General features: G+C 34.9%; 1 protein-coding gene across 1 annotated transcript in view; it reads left to right on the top strand.

The window, feature by feature from the left end:
* Nucleotides 1–19394, top strand: part of Dhx15 (DEAH-box helicase 15) — a 46664-nt gene that overhangs the window by 11806 nt on the left and 15464 nt on the right. Inside the window, 7 exon segments of the mRNA XM_047566542.1 lie at nucleotides 9528–9591; nucleotides 9593–9641; nucleotides 9644–9687; nucleotides 11093–11129; nucleotides 11132–11301; nucleotides 14782–14790; nucleotides 16334–16501. Coding sequence (XP_047422498.1) covers nucleotides 9528–9591; nucleotides 9593–9641; nucleotides 9644–9687; nucleotides 11093–11129; nucleotides 11132–11301; nucleotides 14782–14790; nucleotides 16334–16501 — 541 coding nt within the window.

Below are 19394 nucleotides of genomic sequence, written 5' to 3' on the forward strand. Positions count from 1 at the left end.
TAGGCAGACCCTGTTTTGCTATAAAGATAACTGGGGATCTAGTTCAAGTACAGCACTTGCCTAGCATGTATAAGGCCTTCAGTGCAATCCCCAGTACTGCAAACAAAACAAAAAACGGGTCAGAGTGCAATTTCCTAAAATTTTTAAAGAAGACATTTTGTTCCAAAATGGACAGTGACATGAATCTTTGCTGATGGATCTATCTATATCCATCTACAGTGTTAGGGGAGAAGTGGAACTCTTGTCTCTCTTTTTTCAACTGTATATTTTATAGATATTTTTAAATGACAGCAGAAGTTTACTAGTATAGTGAACTCCATGTATTTATCATGTATCTTCAACCTTGTATCCATATCCCAGTGTTTTCCCTCTCATTATTTTGAAACAGATCTTAGGTATCATATCATCTTTAAATTTTAGTGTGGTTTCTCAGTTTCTTAAAATATAAATATATCACAACTTTTAAAAAATCCTTCAATCAGAATATTCAGTCACTTCTTTTTTGTCCATTTTTTCCCTAGTTTTTTGGTATACATATTTTGTTTCAGTAGAATTTGATATAGTTTCATACTTAAGAGCAGTTGAATGTTTTTCATGTAAACCTTAATCTTAATTGAATAAATTTTAGTGATATTACATTATTGTTTGTAATTACATTGCAATTGACAATAATTATGTGAAATCATAGCTCGTTTTATACTACTTTAAAGTACTGATAATGTCAAAGATTGAGGAAAATACTAAATTAACTCATCCCTAGTAGGCGTATCTTTGTGACATTTGATTTGCTGCATCATTTTTTTGGCAAGTTACAGTTCAGAATTTAGAAGAATTCGAGAAAGTTACCATTATTGGAGGGGTGCGTGTGTGTGTATGTCTTCCTGTCTAGTAGGGATTATGCTTGTCCAAGATTTTGAGTTAATGGGGAGTGACAATATAAATAGACATGATAAAGTAAAATATATTTTTAGCATTGCGATGTTTTCTTGTGGAGCAGTTCCCAAAGATTATAACTAAACCTCTACAAGAAAATTTTTTCCAAACAGTGTAAGTTTGTTAATGTTGCTCTTCGTAGAATCTGCCTGAAAGGTAGGAACTAACCCATTATTTTTAAGTGACATTATAGTAGTAAAAGGGTATTGTTATTGTAAATTACTTTAAAGTTTTCAATTTCCCAGTGTGACTCTTATTTCATACGAAGAGGACCAGTGGTAGGTTTAACTGCTAAGAATACTTTGTTAAGCATAGTGATTTATTATTCCCTAGGTATATTTCGTATAGTCACATTGACACATTGAGAACCAAGATGTTATAAATAGCTAAAGCCATAACTTATTGAACATCAGTTATATAGTTAATTGAGAAGGAAGAATGCATTCATCAAACATTCTCTGAAGATTCTGCTTGAAGGACTCTGAATTTAGAGGGTTTTTGTTTGTTTGTTTGTTTGTTGTTTTTAAGAATACCTCAGCCATTTTGTGTATTTTTAATTGTCCACATACAGATTTAAGAGTCCAGGTAGTTTCTTCATTGTTTGAGATATATACGGATAGATGATAAGTCTAATATCGTACTGTTTTCAAAGAATTGGATCTATTATAAGTTAATGCACACTGTTTTTAAGTCTTTAGTAACGACTTTAGTCCCGGTGGACAAATTGCAAAATGTGTTTTTGTATTCTGTTAGATATTTACTTGTCCTCATCCTTTCCTTCTGAAACTTATGCAACATGTTTATTTTCCTTTTACTGTCTTGGAATAGAAATTTGGTTAGGGAGGGGAGGAAAAGCCCAGTTGAGATAGCTCTAAAGAAGAGAAGACCAGACCATAAAACATAATGTTGCCATGCCATATTTTTGACTGGTCAGTAAAAAAAATTAATTCATTTTGATGGAAAGAAGGCATTGATGGCATCTAGCACTTTTGCAGTGGATTTTAAGAGGGACCTTATAGTTGGAGTTGTACACGATTTAAGAATTCATCACTTTTTTTTATTGTTTGTTCTTTTGTGGTGCTGGAGATTGAACTTAGAGCCTTAGGCTTGCCAGGCATTACTCTACCACTGAGCTACAACTCCAGCCTGGGAGCTGATTAATTTTTAGGGAAGACAATGGCTTGATAATTTTGTGTCTGTGGAGAAAAAAATATTTGTTAATTTGGTAGCCAATTTCATTGTTATTTTAGGGAATATGTCTTTTGCTTTATTCCAAAACTGCAAAATTATTGAAGTGTTTTGATATTGAGGGAATTCTGTTAATGTACCAAGTAATTTATTCAGTCATTTGATTGAGTACTTTGTATATGTTGGGCAGTGTTAGGTATAGAAACAAAAGGAAATCTGGTTCTTGTCCCCAAAAAGCAAATACAAATGTAAGTATAACATTTCTAATTGAGATAGATTCTGAAATAGAATATATGGAAGTAATGCTTTGAGGGTTCAATTTATTTGGAAAAGAGAAGCTAGTATTTAAATCAAGGCCTAAAATGAAAGTAGTACTAGCCAGAACAGGGATTGGGGTGCATTCTAAGCAGATGGAACAGTAGGTGTTTTTAGAACTTTGTTTACTGAATGGAAAAAAAATTATGACTTTTTACTTGAGAAGGTCCTTAATCCATATATTCTTTAAAGTCTGACTGATTTAAGTCAGCATTTTCATACCATATCAATTTTAAGATGTTAAAGAACTAGTTTATATACCACTCATAGATGATTGAAGATAGCCTGTTTGGTCTTTCTACATCACTGGACCATAACAAAGGGAACAGGGTTGTGTCTGTATACCTGTGTACTTGCTCTGCACACAACAAACAGACCTTTGTTCCTTTCTTCAATCTGGGGAAGTTAAAGTCATAACGGAGGAGTTTGAAATTTTGTTACTGTGGTATAGAATTTGGACAACTTCAGCATAGTCATAAAAAATGGATAGATGATTCATGAAAAAACATTTTCTTGTTAAAATTTCTTTTGGTGAAGGTGGGGTATAATGATGGCGTGGTATAGTGTACATGATTTACCTTTTTTCCCTAAGTCTTGCAGTGTCATTTCATTTGAAATTTGGAATTTTACAACCCTAAGGACCCAGTCTGAGATAATATTATGAACCAGAGCAGCTTTTAGAGGACATGTATGTTGGTTCTGTAATACTGTACCACCTTGAGATATTTTTCTGGTGTGTAACTTCAAGGCAAACCACTAAAAAGGCAAGAAAAGGTAAAGATTAAAGGACATGGTTGAAATATAATTCAGTGACAAAAGAAATGAACAGTCTGGGATTTCAGAGTTTGATAAATTGTCCCTTGTAAAGCTTAAGGGAGATAAGTTTTGAATAGACTAGCCAAAGAGTGTGTTTCTACACAGTTCGGGTCATAAACCTGTAAAATTGTTGTTAATCTCAAAAGATAAAGAAACTCTGTAGGCAAGAAGATCAGAGAGAATACCAGAGTATTTAACAAGTATGTGCTTAATACAAAGACTACTACAGTAAGGAGCTGGAGGGATCAGAATCTTTTTAAGGTTGGCGCTGGAAGGCATGGCCATAGCAGATTCTTTTTGTGCCCCTGGAAACAATAGACTGAAGCAGTATTGTTAAGGGCTACTTCAAGATTTCAGAGTGGGTGTTCAGCAAGGCACCCTCTTTTAAAAATAGATGATTTGAGAAGAGAATTGAAAGTAAGTAGATCCAGAGCACTGCCTTAGGGGTCACAGTAACTTAAGTTGTGTCCCTCGCTCTTCCACTCAGCAATATAATTTTGACTATGAATTAACCTTCCTGTACTCACTGCTTTTTCAGAATATGAAGCTTATAATAACTACTTTATGGGGTTGTTCTAAGATCCGTGTTAATTTGTGTATAACCCTTAAGAGTAATTTTTTGATACTCAGATTAGCAGTGTTTCAGCATTGCTGCTGGTAGTAGTGGTAGATTTCCAGCTTGAAAAATTACTGGTTCTTATCAAATCAGCTAACACAACTAGAAAGGCACTTATAAAAGCAGTTTAGTGAAGTTCCTTTTAACACAGTAATTGAGTTGTAATTGCGAAGGGTTAAATAAAATTTGATGGCCGACCTTTGAAGTCATTCCAGGAATTTCTTTGTGGATTCAAGTTTTAGATCTTCAGATTCAGTTTGATTTATCTGCATAGATAGTTATGCCAGAATAGAACCTGTACTTGGAAAGGTAACCAAACTCTTAACTGTATGGGAATAGTGCAGTCTAACTAGGATTTTCAGAACAGATTTTCTGTTTTTGTGCTGTAGCATAAGGTATACTTGTGCTACTCTCACTTCTGTGTACCTTGGAGATTGTTCTAGAACAATAATAATAACGTCAAGTTACTTCACTCTTATTAATGGTTGCCTGGCATTTGCGATTGTCCTCTAGTTTGACTCATCTATTGATGGATATTTTGCAGTTTTTTTCCATTAGAAACAGTTGGTGTCCTCAGCACCCTCTTACAACTTTGTATGCCCATTTTTTACACATTGGCATATGTGAAATGAATTCCCTCAGTGAAATTGGTTGGATCAAAGGTTTTGTTTGAATTTTATCAGCTTTTTGCCAGATTGCCCTTCATGAAGAATTGATCTACTCCCACCAGTAAGGATTGAGCAGATGAGTGTCTGTTTCTTTGCCTTTTCTGATACAGCCTAGTAAAACATCAATCTTATAAGTGAAAAATGGGGTCTCCTTATGGTTTTAATTTGCATTTCTTCTGTATGAAGTTGAGCATCTTTACAGGTATGTATTAGTCATTTGTATATCTTTTTGGAATCTGAGACTGTTGCTTTTCTTATCTGTCCAGAAGGATTACCCTGGTTGGCAGCAGCTTATAAGGTGGTATTTTAAAAAATGCACCTCAATTTCAGAGAAAATTGACAAAACGTACAGTTTTACACAATTGATAAAATTCAGTATTTGTTCAGTTTCTTCTCTCTCTCTGGTTGGTTCTTAACTGATTTATATAGAGCTCTTAACAAAATTAGCACTTTGGAATTTTTGACAAGGTTGTCATTTGAATCTTAGCCATACTTCATATAATGAAGAAACTTTTGTTTTTGATCAAGTACTGAACTTATTGCTTTATTTGATGTCCCAAGTTTTGCAACATAACCTGCCCAAGATTGTTTTAAGTTATTAATTCTTGTATTCTACTGTTGTGTTTTTATTTTAAGCATCTTTGCTCAATTTGGATTTGGTTAGGGAGGAATTCATAAGGTTCATTATAAGGACTCACGGAGTTTCCCCTACCACTCCTTTTGCCACCTATACCAAATAACATAATATTGAGCTCTTGGGGCTTGCTTCCCTGCATAATTTTTCACTCATAACTGTAGCATTTAGTCATTGACACTAAAGTTAGGAATAATTTACATATATAGTTTATTATTAAATTCCTAAATTGTTTGGTTTTCATTTAGAAAAATGTGAATCGTTTTCTTAGTTTGTACTTTTTTTCTTAGGCCAAAACACTTCGTGTTTCAAAAAATTTAAAAATGCATGAGTACAAAATTTAAATAATATGTGAAGGATGTCATGCTTTGCTTTGCTTTGTTCAGAATTGGTGATGTCATGTGACTGGGATTAGAATTGGTTAGCTTGTAGTTAACTCTGCTATCTGCATATAGTGATTAGAATACATAAGCTAGGTTAGCACTATCAACACTTTGTGGGGTTTATTCATTTAACAGTGTTTGCATATCTGAACTGTTTCTGAATTGACTCAAAGGATTCTATTGCTGCATTAGGCATCTACTTTGTTTAATCTGCCTCTTGTTTAACTTTATTTAGACTATGCCTTAAACTTTAGCAAGATCCGAATTCCTTGAAGCACAAAATTTTAACAGTTCTATTAAAACACAGATTTCTATGCCTCACCTTCACAATTTTGAATAAGTAAATCCGGGATGAGGCCCAAGTTTTCTGTTTCTAATCAGTTCCCAGATAATGCTAATGTCTTTAAGTGAGTAGATCATTTCAGTTTGGTTGTCCCGTAGCATTTTTGTTTACTTGTCCCGTTATTAAAACTTAAGAATTATGACTCATCTTTTAACCTAAGTAAATATTTTATTACTAGTAAGAAAGGTAGTAAAACTTGACATAGGTAAAGGAAAATGGTCTGTGACTTTTAGGACCACCAGTATCTTCCTTGTTCTGTCTTCGTTGTGTCAGGTGTCATCGTTGTCCCCCCTCAACCCTGCACACCACTACCCCCAGCAAGCAAAGGGTTTCTTAAATTTAACAGTACAGCAAATGATGAGGTACTTTTTATTTCCTCTTGCTTTAGTGGCTTAAATTAAAAAAAAATTCTCTCAATTCTAGAGGCCGGAGGTTCAAATCAGTGTATTGACAGAGTTGGGTCCTTCTGGAGATTCTCAGAGAAGAGCCTTTCATGATTCCATCCTAGCTTCTAGTGATAGCTAGCAGTTCTTGTTATTCCTGACTTGTATGTAGTTATTACAACTCCAGTCTCTGCCTCCATCTTTACCTGACTTCCCCTGTGTCTCAAATTTTCCCTCTCATTTCTTTTCATTAAGTGTATGTGATTTCTTTCATTAAGGATATGTGTCGGGGCTGGGGATATAGCTCAGTTGGTAGGTGCTTGCCTTGCAAGCACAAGGTCCTGGGTTTGAACCCCAGCACCGCAAAAAAAAAAAAAAAAAAAACAAAAAAGATATGTGTCATTAGGTTGAGAGAGCACCATAAATACTTGTGATCTCATCTGAAGTTTTTAACTTAATTATATCTGTAAAACTTCTGTTTTTGAATAAGGTCACATTCAGAGGTACCAGAGGTTAGAACTTGGACATATCTTTGATTAGGTACCTTTTTGTTCCTATGTTTGCATGTATGCTGTGTTCCTTTAAGAAGAGTGTGCTAGTGTAGGAAGGTCCTCAAGATTGGGAATTAGTATAACATATTAACTAATTTTAGTAAGCTATTTAACTGGTTTTGAGACTCTGGGAAAGTTAACTGTTATCATTCAGGTCTTTTCATTGGACAAGAAAAGCACATTTGACTATCTTAAAAGAGACCCTCCAACCTTAGAACTGTCGTTCTCGTAAAACTGTTGTTCAGACAACAAGCTTCATGTAAACCTCACATATTTTGCGATATAGGAGATACTAACTGCAGCATCTCATTGTTTGGATCACTGGGTGATTATCAGATTAACATTGAGGAAACATTAGCAGTTGTCTGTGGAATCTGAAAGACAGGGTTTGAATTTGGTTGACCATTTATTTCAGCACTTATAATAAACGTGGTTGTTGATAAAGCACGGCAAATAATAGTTCCATTAACTAATTTGTGATGTTCATAATTTGCCATTTGCAACATTTTCTCTTAGAAAAATACAAAGAATGGCTAGTTGGTTGGCTGTGCTTTGTATACTTCCATAATGTGGTTGCCTATGGCTTGAGAAATGTGGAGAAAAAAGATCAAAATAGAGTTTTAGAATTTTAAGAAATTTTCAAGTGCAAGCTGTATTATTAGTTTTGTGGTTCCCTCCCCCTCATATTTTTAATGTCCAAAATTGAGGCATATTGATGTGGAAATCATTATACTTGATGGCATTGTGGTGGTTACCATTGCTTGTGAATGCTTGAACATGATTTGGCTGTATATTGTTGTCACTTCGATTAAGTAATGTTAGTTATTGGGACTATACACATACTGAATTTTTGGCTAATTAAAATGTCTTCAAAAATGTTGCCCTGAGATTCCCTATTGAAATGAATAGCTACTGAGTGTAAGTTTGAGAAATAGTGGTAGGGTATAAATCTGCTTATATTTGGACAAAACAGTATTTGCTCAGATGGAAACATAACCAAACCTTTCCTTCTTTTTTCTCCCTGCAAAGCCATACATTAGTTCTCTTGAAGCTAAGGAAGTTAGTTACCCACAAGTGGATTATGTTTTGCCATTGAGATAATGTGCAAGAGGATTACCTACCTCATGTCAGTAATACATCCAAAGGCACATGCTACCAAGTGTCCTCACATAGATCGAAGAAATTCCAAAGGATCTAGGTGCTATGGTGTAGCTGATCCATGCACTGTGCTGGACTGACTTTCAGGCATTGAGTCCTATTTTAATTGGCAGTGTTTTTTCCTTCACAATCTTAAATGAAATAATCTTGCGAGTAATACTGTTATCTATTCCAGAAATGGTGGTTGTTAGTTTAAAAAAATAACACCAAGGTATAAGATATAAAATATACAAATGGACGAAATGAACTGATTTGCCAAAAGTTTTGTTAAATTTAAATTTTAAGTTTTGGTGAAATAAAGAGAGGAATTCACTTCTTATACACTGCCTGCCAGTTTGCTGAACTTACTGCTCCAACAGATGGCGTTAGCTAAAATATCAAGTTGGTTCATGAAAGGTTAGACTAATCATGAAAAAGAGCCAAAAGAATGAAGTCATAAATGATGATTTCATATATTTTCTACTGCTTTTTAAATCTGTAAATAAAATCATGGACTTTTATTTACTGAATGAACTGTGACTTCAGCATTTAAAGTCATATTGTGTTTTGTCCAGGTGCCAAACTGAGGACATTTGTTTTGTGTGAGTGATAGCAGTAACCAGAGTGGAATGGACAGGAGATGGCTGATACTGAATCTACATGGTGGGTTCTTCTGTGATGGTTAGATTCCATATTAACTGCCTTCTCTTGAGCCATTCCTAATCCTGGTTTCCCTCTTTTTGGTTCATCAATCATTTTGGTGTCATTTGCCTTTTATATTCCATTTATGTACCAGCATTTCCACAGTGCTGGTGCTGCCCCTCAGTCCTAGAGCCTTTGTGGATGAATTCTTTTTATGCTCCATTCAGATTATTTTAAGGTGGGAAAATGGTAGACACATTTCTTTGTGAGCCCTTTTCAACCAAGAGCCTGACCCTGTGAGCTTTATTAAGAATTGTTAGGGCTTTTTAAAAAGGTACATTGGCATGTGGTAACATTTATGTCTTGAAGCAACCGAAAATGGTTTATTGGTTTTATTTTGCAGGCTGAATGTTTATGCTTAAAATTACTTTTAAGAAATTTATATTTCAGTGTTGAATTTGGCATTTGTGTGCAACTGTGTGGTCATTGCATTCCATAATCAGGAATATCTTGTGTTTCTCAGTGCATTGCAGTGTTTGAGATGTATGTATTTTATGATGTAGAGATTGTTTGGTATATGCTTTTAAGAAATTCTCTTGAAGTTTAATTTTGCAATTGATTATGAAACAGTAGCACATTTATTGTTGGGGTTGAATCTAGGGATGCTTTACCACTAAGCTACACCCCTAGCCTTTTCATTTTTTTAGACAGGTTCTTGCTAAGTTGCTGGGTCTGACTTTGAACTTGAAATCCTCCTGCCTCAGACTCCCAAGTCTGCTTATAGGCGTGCACCCTTGCACCTGGCTGAAGAAGTTTAGTTTTTATTTACCTGATGTTCTTGTTTCATCTTTATGTCTTCAAGTTTTCTCTTGAAATGTCGTAAATGAACCTTGACCAACATGTTCTTTGTGAATATAGGTATATGACTGATGGGATGTTACTTCGTGAAGCCATGAACGATCCCCTTCTGGAGCGTTACGGTGGTGATAATTCTTGATGAGGCTCATGAAAGGACACTGGCTACAGATATTCTCAGGGTGTTTTAAAGGAAGTTGTAAGACAAAGATCAGACTTAAAGGTGAAGTAATTTCCTTTACCCATTTAGTTCATTTTGTGTGCGTGCATGCATGTATAAAAGTGGAGAACATTCTGATCACTAATCAGCTATTTAAAAAAAACTTGTAAAAATAGTGTCCAAGTGCTAGCTACTTTAATGTGGCTTCATTTTAGATTCACTTATTTCTTCTACTTTTTAGGTAATGTATTTTAAAGCAAAATCTTTGCAATTTCTAACCCACCCAATTCTTCATAATCTAACAACATGATTTTTTGTTTTGTTTTGTGATCATACTACTCACCCTATTCATAATTAAGTACAGAGATTCCTTTCTTAAAGGATCAAATCTTTGTCACTCAGACCTCTGTTTTCTCCCAATATACACACATCCAGGACAATCAGAAATCTTGATTTATTAATTTATTTTTCAACCCTTTTCTTGCGTACCATTTGTACCTTAATCTTAACCAGTGTTACCATGTTGATTAAGTCTTAAAACTGCCTGAATATTTTTTTGACATTTTTGACCCAAAGTTCAGGAGTTCCCCCTTTTTGCATTCTTGTGTGCCTGTACCATTCTTTGAAGCTTAAACTCATCAGTTCGTCTTTACTTGTTGGTATGTGTGCTTTAGAAGCACCATTTAAGTACTACTATCATTATTAAAAATTATGAATTAGCTGCAAGGTTTCAGGGAGAAATTTCATTTGAAGTAAAATTAAGAATTCTAGTGGAATGAAGTATGAGGAGATGTAAAATTTTAATGGTAATGATTTATGTACTATATGATTTATATGGGGGAGGTGTAATCATGAAGTTCTGTACCTGAACAGGTTTGGGGGCAGTGGGGAGGACTGCCTTTTTACAAGTATAGGAGACCCTTGCTTATTTTAGTGACATTTTTAAAAGTTGTGCTTATTAAAGAGGATTTGGAAGAAGTTCAAAAATTTACACCTGGTCTACTGGTTAGTTTTGCATTTTCTTTTATTCATGTGGAAAGTTGTTTTTGTTTGTTTGTTGTTTTTTTGTTGTTGTTTTTGTGGTACTGGGGATCGAACTCAGGGCCTTGTGCTTGCAAGGCAAGCACTCTACCAGCTGAGCTATCTCCCCAGCCCTGGAAAGTTGTTTTGTTTTATTAAATGCAGCAATAATTACATGACATAGTAATGTCCTCCACCAGTTCTTTCACATAATTTTATGAACTTTCATTTATAAGGTATTGTTTCAAAAAGTTGTAATTTACTTACTAGACATTTTTTAAGTATCTTTGAATATAAAAACTTTTACTGTACCTTTCTGTATTTGATTTTTCAAATGTTTATTTAAAGATTTTTACAGTAAATGAGTACTTTCCTATTTTTTCTTTTCTTTCTTTGAAGCCATGTAAGAATACTTACAAATGACTAGTATTATTACTGTTTCTTTCAGGTTATAGTTATGAGTGCTACTCTAGATGCGGGAAAATTCCGATATACTTTGATAACTGTCCTCTCTTAACTATTCCTGGCCGCACACATCCTGTTGAGATCTTTTATACTCCAGAACCAGAGAGAGATTATCTCGAAGCTGCAATTCGAACAGTGATCCAGATACATATGTGTGAAGAGGAGGAGGGAGATCTTCTGCTTTCTTAACTGGTCAGAGGTATCATTATGTGCTTTATTGTTTAACTTTTGACATAACATTTTGTTAAATGGCAACTTCAAACAACAGTTTGACATATATTTATTACCCATAGTTTCCTTAATATTTTTTCCTCCAACTCGATTGTATTAATATATAAAATCTATATTTATCTGTATACTCTTAGGAATACTTTTTAAACCACTAGTGCTTTTGTGTTAGGGCTAATTATTGAACATTAAATGGTTTTAGAATTCCAAGATTTAGCAAATTGTGTCTTCACCTTCAAAAGGCCAAGGTATACGTGTTATTTTACTGGGGCATGAATTCGCATTACAGCTGCTTTGAAATCAAGGCAGTCCTCGTAAGTTATTTAGCTTGTGCGTGAATTTGAGTGTCGATCAATTATCAAAAAACTTTTGTTTTTGTCTTCCGTGCACTCCTTGAGGATTGGAAGGATAGCATGTCTTCTTTAGAATTTATCTCATTTTGAGAGACAGATCTCAGTTGTCATGTGTTCTAAACTCTTTCCCATAGGTTATTCATAGACACATACTCTGACATTCTCAAGTGACTGCAGTACTTCAGGAAAAACTATTTGGATAAAACAATTTTAGAAAATGTTTTTACTAAAGTGTTTCTTAAAGCTTTTTTCTTTTGCCCTATTGGGTTTTGTGAATTTTCTGGAACATGCTAGAATTTTCTAGTATGATTCTAAATATACACGCAAATCACTTAGCAAACTTGGAGGTTCTGATTCAGTGGGTTGTACCTGCCTCTGCCAAGCATACTGATAGTACTAACTTTCCTTCAAGATTTAGTAGCAGGGTTCTGGAGCAGATCCACCAGAACTTTATAGTGCTAGAAACACGTATTTGCCCTCTTTGCTGTGATCACCACCAAAAAACAGGGCTATTGAGCATTGCAAGGTGGCTGGGATGAGGAAGGACTAATTTTTAATTGTATCAAATATTAATTTAAGTTTAAATAGCTACACGTGCTGACACACATCCTATTTTTGTATTTGCATGGCCCACTGGTTAAGAATTGCTTTTACCTTTTTAGAAGGTTGTCTGTTAATAAAAGACATGGCAATTGAGATTGTAGGCAGCTGAGATCATAGATGAATGCAGAACTTAATGTATTTTGGCACCCTTTACAAAAGATCTGACTTTCTTCTGGAACTTTTTTTTTTCCTAGGTGTGTTAGACTGCCCATTTAATGGAAGAAAATTCTTTAAGACAAAGCAAATTCTTGTCTCTGTTCTAAACTTGTTGTAATAGATGAGGTTTGGGGGTGAAATGTAGAAATCTGCATCTTCTACAATCTCCTGGGGCCATTTTTATGAACACTTTTCCAGAGGAATATTTTAGTATAGTATGATGCCTGTGATAAAATAATGACATTCACCCCAAACATTGCTGATAGAAAATTGCTTTCATCTCTCTGAGATACCAAAGGTCTGCTGAGCAACGACCTCTCTGCAGTAAAATGTGAATTCTCATGTGTGTTCACATTCTACAGGGATATTTGGTAGATAATATTTGAGCAAACGCCATTGTTAAAAGCTATGAATGTTGAGTAATTTTTTTTTTATCTTGGATTTCTTTGGTTTGTCTTGGTCATTTGTGATTTATGATTTGTTGACCTTGGTTTCCTTTCTTTAAAGAAGGGTCTCTTTGTTGTGGATGCCATATAGAACATTAGTATCTGGCCTCTAACCATCAGATGCAGTAATATTTCCTCCCTCAGTATGAAAACCAAAGATGTCTGCAGACATTACCAAATATCCCCTAGGAGGTTGCAGTCATTCCCTTTAGAGAATCGTACTTGTTCTTTTGGAAATGTTGCAAATTCAGTTTCCCAGATAAAGTTATTTTCTCTTGGTCATCCTTTTTATGCATTTTGACTAGGAAATTTTCCCTACATTTTTTTAGATGTTGATAGACCTTTATTTTATTCATTTATTTATATGTGGTGCTGAGAATCGAACCCAGTGCCTCACATGCTAGACAAGCACTCTACCACTGAGCTACAACCCCAGCCCTCAAATATATTTTTATGGCATATAAATGACATACGTGTTTTAACACATCGTTGAGGTATTCATTTTGTTCTCTTGTGTCTGGTCTCTAATTTATCACTTCTTCCGAAGTACAGTGCTGGAAACACGTATTTGCACTCTTTGCTGTGATCACCACCAAAATACAGGGCTATTGAGCATTGCAAGGTGGCTGGGATGAGGAAGGACTAATTTTTAATTGTATCAAATATTAATTTAAGTTTAAATAGCTAGAAAAGTATTTTCTTAAATGACTAGTCACTATGCTCAATAACCAAGCATATTTAAATTATATCAGATAGCCTCATGGTTAGGACCTCAAAGTGTTTCTCTATAACTGGTGAAACAAAGGCAGTAAACCGTATGGTATTCAGATGTGTGCTGGAGTACGTCTTTCATAAAATAAAGTGATAACTGTAGTTGTGAACTGTGTACCAGTGTAATCTTTAGATGCCTAGTCTTGAATTTGGAGACCTTTGGGGAGAAGGTGGATTTTATTGATTGTGTTTAATAGATTTGATGTAAAGATACATAAAATATTACTTTTTCTCCCCTTTTTTGTGAAAGGTTGGTATCTTTAGTTGGTAGGTTAAATGGTAGATTCTGGGAAATTGGTACTCTGTCTTCATAAATTTGAATAGAAATTTCAAAGATTATTTAAGACATTAGCAATTTGATCACTTTTTTAAAACGGTGGTGCTTCTGTAGTCATCTGAGTTAATGTGGGAGGGAGAGAGCCCAGTTTAAATTGGTGAAAGAGTGGGAAAAATTTGAAATCTACAGTGTTACTGTTATTTCAGTGCATACAGTCTGGACTTAAGCTGTGCATGGGTACTTGCCTGTAATCCCATTGACTTGGGAGGCTGAGGCAGGAGCTTTGCCAAGTCTGAGGCTTTAGCAAAATCTTCCTCAAAAATAAAAAGGGCTGGGGATGTGGCTTGGTGGAAGATGGCCCCTTTAATCTCTAGTCTGCAAAATAATAAAGAAATAATCTGGACCTATGATTAAAAATTAAGTGTTGCCAAGAGTAGAAGTCCTCAGGGAAATTATATACTACTGGCGTAGGTAAGAGATTGTAATTGAAGTACCAATTGTTTGTAAGTGGATACTTGATTCTCAGATTCTTCATTCCTTAAGCAACAGGCTCTTTAATTTTCCTTAGTAATATGCTTTCAACATGCATTGATTTCATAAGTAATGTCCAAATTAATTAACTAACATACTTGTGGAGCTGAAAGTCTTTTTCCTCAAGTCAGAAACTCCTGAACTTTTGACTTATTCTCCATATTTTATTGCTTATGACTGAGTAGATGGCTACTGATTGGAAAGAGAACCTTCCACTTCTATCCCTGTTCATTTTCTGATGAATGTAGGAGAGTTTTACGGCATTCTAAACTGATAGTGTTGACCCTAAGGTGGTTTAAAACTCGAGGGAAAAAGTGTGGAATTTTAAAAACTGTCGAACGTTATATATATAAAATATAAGTGATATAGATTTTTTTCCCTTTCATTTCAGAGGATTATTTATATCCCTTGCTGTCATCATTTTGTTTTAGCTGCATACGTGGCTGGGACACATAGGTCCCAATTTGAAACTATCTTAAAATGCTGCCATCTTAAAGCATATGTATCATTTGGGCTGATAATTTTTTTAGGTGTGAAATCTGGATGTTAGATGACATTTGACCATTTATTTTCCAGTTGTGTTTTTGGTAAAATTAACAATTACAGATACTCTGAATATTGGAAATTTGGTTTGTATTTATGTTCCAAATTTGATTTGGTAGAGATCTTAATTTTTGTATTTGCATGCCAGCAGGGGGCATTCTCATCTAGATACAGCATTTGAAGTAATTTTCTTGGTAAATACTTGTTTCCTTTATTAATATTCTTTTGATGAATAGCATTATAATATCATTTTCTCCTATGCACTTGAGATTTCAGAGGATACTGTTAACATAAGGTTCTTGATAGTGATTTTCTGGTGTCACAATTTTTAAGGCAGATACCCATTTTCAATAATGTAGTTATGTTTGGGGTAGGTGAAAACAATGTTTTTCTTAATATATCCAAGAACTTTATTCTTTAACACACAGTTGTACTTGGACTTAAAATCATTTTAAGGAAAATAATTCTAGTTTGATGTAAAATCAGTATATCTGAAATTGCCCCCCTTTGCATCATTCTGTCTTTTGCAGAAAAGATAATTTGTTAATGAGGATAGCCTCAGGTTGGGTTATTCATTGAACAGATGCCTGATACATTATAGGCTGTTTAATGTACTAACTTTGTTCCAAGTTGAATTATTGTTTTGGTGAGATTTAGATAACATTTGTCCACTGTACACTCCATCCTCTGTATTTTAGACCCCTCTGCTATTCCCAAAGCAGCCACTCCTCCCTCAGTCTCAATATTATTCATTACATAACCTTTTATTTGAATGCAAATGCATTGGAATACTTTTCTGTGGTAGGGAAAAAATTCTGAAGCTGCTCTAAGATACTTGTTTAGCCTAGTTCTTAATGTCTCTGTTGATACTGTAAAGGTGTTTGTTCTCATTAGGCACAATGAAGCAAATCTTCCATATAATTGCATTAGTGATACGTGACATTAAAGCCTAATTGGCTTATTTAAAATATCTAGCACATCAATTTCTCTTAGATTATGAAAATTGAAAAGGTCACGAGTGCAGTTAAATATTCCTGGGTGAGAAATTTCAATTTTAGTACAATTTGTTCAGAATTAATTAGGGAATCTGACTCTTCAAGAAAAGGGGTGTGGAATGCAAATAAGGTAGTTATATATTTGGTTGGATACAGAAATCAAAGTACTTTAGGTGGTTTTGGAAATCCCACTGAAATTTGCAAAAGTAGTTCTGGTTAATACATTGAAAATAGGGTATCCAGCAGGTCATGTACATAAAATAAACTGCACAGAAGTGTTTCAGCACTTTTGGTTTTAGACTCAAACTCTTTATTTTGTAGGAAATTGATGAAGCCTGTAAAAGAATAAAGCGTGAGGTTGATGATTTGGGTCCTGAAGTTGGTGACATTAAAATCATTCCACTGTACTCTACACTTCCACCCCAGCAGCAACAACGCATTTTTGAACCTCCACCTCCAAAAAAACAGAATGGAGCAATTGGAAGAAAGGTAACATAGAAACTTCCTTTATAACATTTCATTAATATAAAAAGACTTATGAGATGTCAGACTATGTTGTGGATAATTGTGATTTGGATCAAACACTGCAATTTATTAAGTTTTATAATCCTGCATGTGAGTTTTGGTAAATTCTTAATCTCTAGTCTTAATCAGTTTGGGAGATAATTGTCAGGGTAAGCTTGATGTATAACAAGGAACTAGGCTCTGATATATGTTATAAGTTTCTTCAGCTTTGTCATATAGGATAAAAATCTTGCCTCAAATTCACAATTTACAGATTCAATTTTTTGCGCCCCCCCCCCCCCCCCCCCGGACTTTTTTGCTTATATTTTAATGATTACTGAAAATAATAAATTATTAAAGAACATTTAACATTACTAGAAGAAAATATACTTTTGGAATTTACATTTATCAAATACAGTAAATTTGACTTTTAAAAAGTAGTCTAATCAAAGACTCATTGTGCTGAATTGCATTTTTGGTCTTCGTGCTGTCTCTAGAATGTGAAAACATCTCGTGTCTAGTTTGTAGGCATTTGAATTTGGGGGCGGTAACTTGATGTTTAAGTGACATCTTTGGCATATACGATTTTGAAGTTGATTTGTTGACTGGAAAGAACTTATTTTATATGGACTTTTTAGTGCAGTTACACATCATTAGAAGGTATTTATTAAGTATTTCTTTAGTGATAGGGTTTAGATGTGAGGTGTGTCCCCCCCAAAGTTAACATGAGACAGTGCAAGAAGGTGCAGAGAAGAAATGATTGATTTCTAAGAGCTTAACCCAATCAGTGTATTAATCCCCTGGTAGGGATTAACTGAGTGGTAACTGATGTGGTGCGGTGTCTCTGGAGGAGGTGGAATTGGGACGTGACTTGGGGTACATATATTTGTATCTGGGAAATGGAGACTCTGCTTTCTGATCTTGATGTGATCTACTTCCTTCATTACACTCCCCCGGCATGATGTTCAGCCTAGCCTCTAGCCCTGAGAAATGGAGCTGGCTTCTGTGGACTAAGACCTGAAACTCTGAGCCCTCAAACTTTTCCTCCTTTAAAATTGTTCTGATCAGGACTGGAGATAATAGCTCAGTTGGTAGAGTGCTTGCCTTGCAAGCAAGCACAAGGCCCTGGGTTCAATCTCCAGTACTGCCAAAAAAAAAAGTTCTGGTCAGATCTTGTAGACGAAGCAGTGGAAAAAGCTGACTAAAGCACGTAGTAAAGAGGAAATAATACATCCTCTAGGCAGAGCTTAAAGTATTTCATTCGTCTTAAAAGTATATGTTCTCTGTATGTTTGCATGTGTTTAATTTTTAAACATTGTGCTAGTTTTCATTGGTTGAAACTGGCATATGTAGTAAATTTTGCCTCTTTTGCCCATCTTTTCATCTAGTTCTCATTCTGTTGAGATACTTTGACATGTATGGGCCCACATTTCTTAAAATTTCACATCTAAGCTCTATTAATTAGTATATTAGTACATGGAACTTGTACTCAATAAGGTACCAGTCCACCAGAAAACAGTTTGTAGAATCTACGATTTAACCCTTGGGCTAGAATTAGTTTTTATATTTCCTTTTTATGTTGCAAATCCTAAGGATGTGGAGAATTTTGTCTTACTGAAAAGAATGACTCAGCAATGGATATATGCTCATTTTGGGTGGCTCATCTTAGGCTTTTAATTCAAAACGAAGGACCACATAACACTTCACTATCCATTCATGGTGCTCCATTCAGCTAATGTTGAGAAATCATGCTGTCTCTTGGCATGAGTCAGCTTCATCTCAGAGGTTAAGAAAACTCAACTGCCCTAGAAGATTCCAGGGGGAGTGAGAGTGAGGAAGAATTTCGTGGCGGTCAGTGTGTCATTCTCCTAATGGGTAAGACACTCTGAGGCCCAACTTGTTGAAGCACATGAAAGATTTTCATGTAGTGCTAGCTCCTGGAGGAGCATCTAAACATCAAGTATTTTCAGTGCTGGGCAGGGTGGCTGCCTCGGCTGAGATGGGGGTACCAACTGCATCCCTGAGATTACTGAAACTTGTTCCATACTCTTTTCAAGCACAGATCAGCAGGCAAGATGAAGAGGTGACCAGTAGGCCTAGAGCTTGACAGACCTATTTAAGCAAAGGTGACTAGAGGATTGTGGGGGAGGAGGAAATGGTGAGAATTAAGAGCAAACGTTGTGGGGGAGGGCAGAGCAGGTAAAGCAGGAGGAACTGCTGTTTTATTTTTGTTTAAAATGCTGTAACTTTTATAATAGTCACCTTAAGAAAGTAAAGGATTTAGGGCCAAGGCTTGGTTCTGCTGTTATTAATATTACTATGCCAGTTACTGGAAGTGTTACCTTTCACTATGATGTTCATAATTAATTTAAAATTGTATGTAGGAACATTTAGAGATTTATTCTGCTTTTTACTGTGAAAAACAAAATATAACTATTTTGTAAAATTGTTTACTCTTCTAACAAACACAGGATAACAGCACAGAACAGGTTATGAGAGTATTGCAAGTTTTTGAACAAATTGAATATCTAATGCATTTTTAAAAAAATTACATCAAAATAATTATAATTATGTATAGCTTTATATTCGTGCCTTTTGTAAGGCAATGCCTTATTCCTCATTCTGTTTAAGCAAAATAGAGTCTATAACTTGATTGTGTTAACCAACAACAGCCTTTGAGTATTAAATTTTAAAATATGGCTATATCAAGTTTTGGGGGCATTTGAGCACTTGAATAGCATTCTACTATTGGACTGATAGTATAATAGTTGAAGTTTTTACAGTTGAGCATGGTTGAGAATGCACTAATTTGCGTGAGGGTGTTTTTACCTGTTTGATGCTTTTTAAAGTTTGTTCAAGTATTTCAGTAAGGTAAAAA

This window comes from Sciurus carolinensis, chromosome 10, assembly GCF_902686445.1.
Source record: "Sciurus carolinensis chromosome 10, mSciCar1.2, whole genome shotgun sequence".
Taxonomy (NCBI): Eukaryota; Metazoa; Chordata; class Mammalia; order Rodentia; family Sciuridae; genus Sciurus; species Sciurus carolinensis.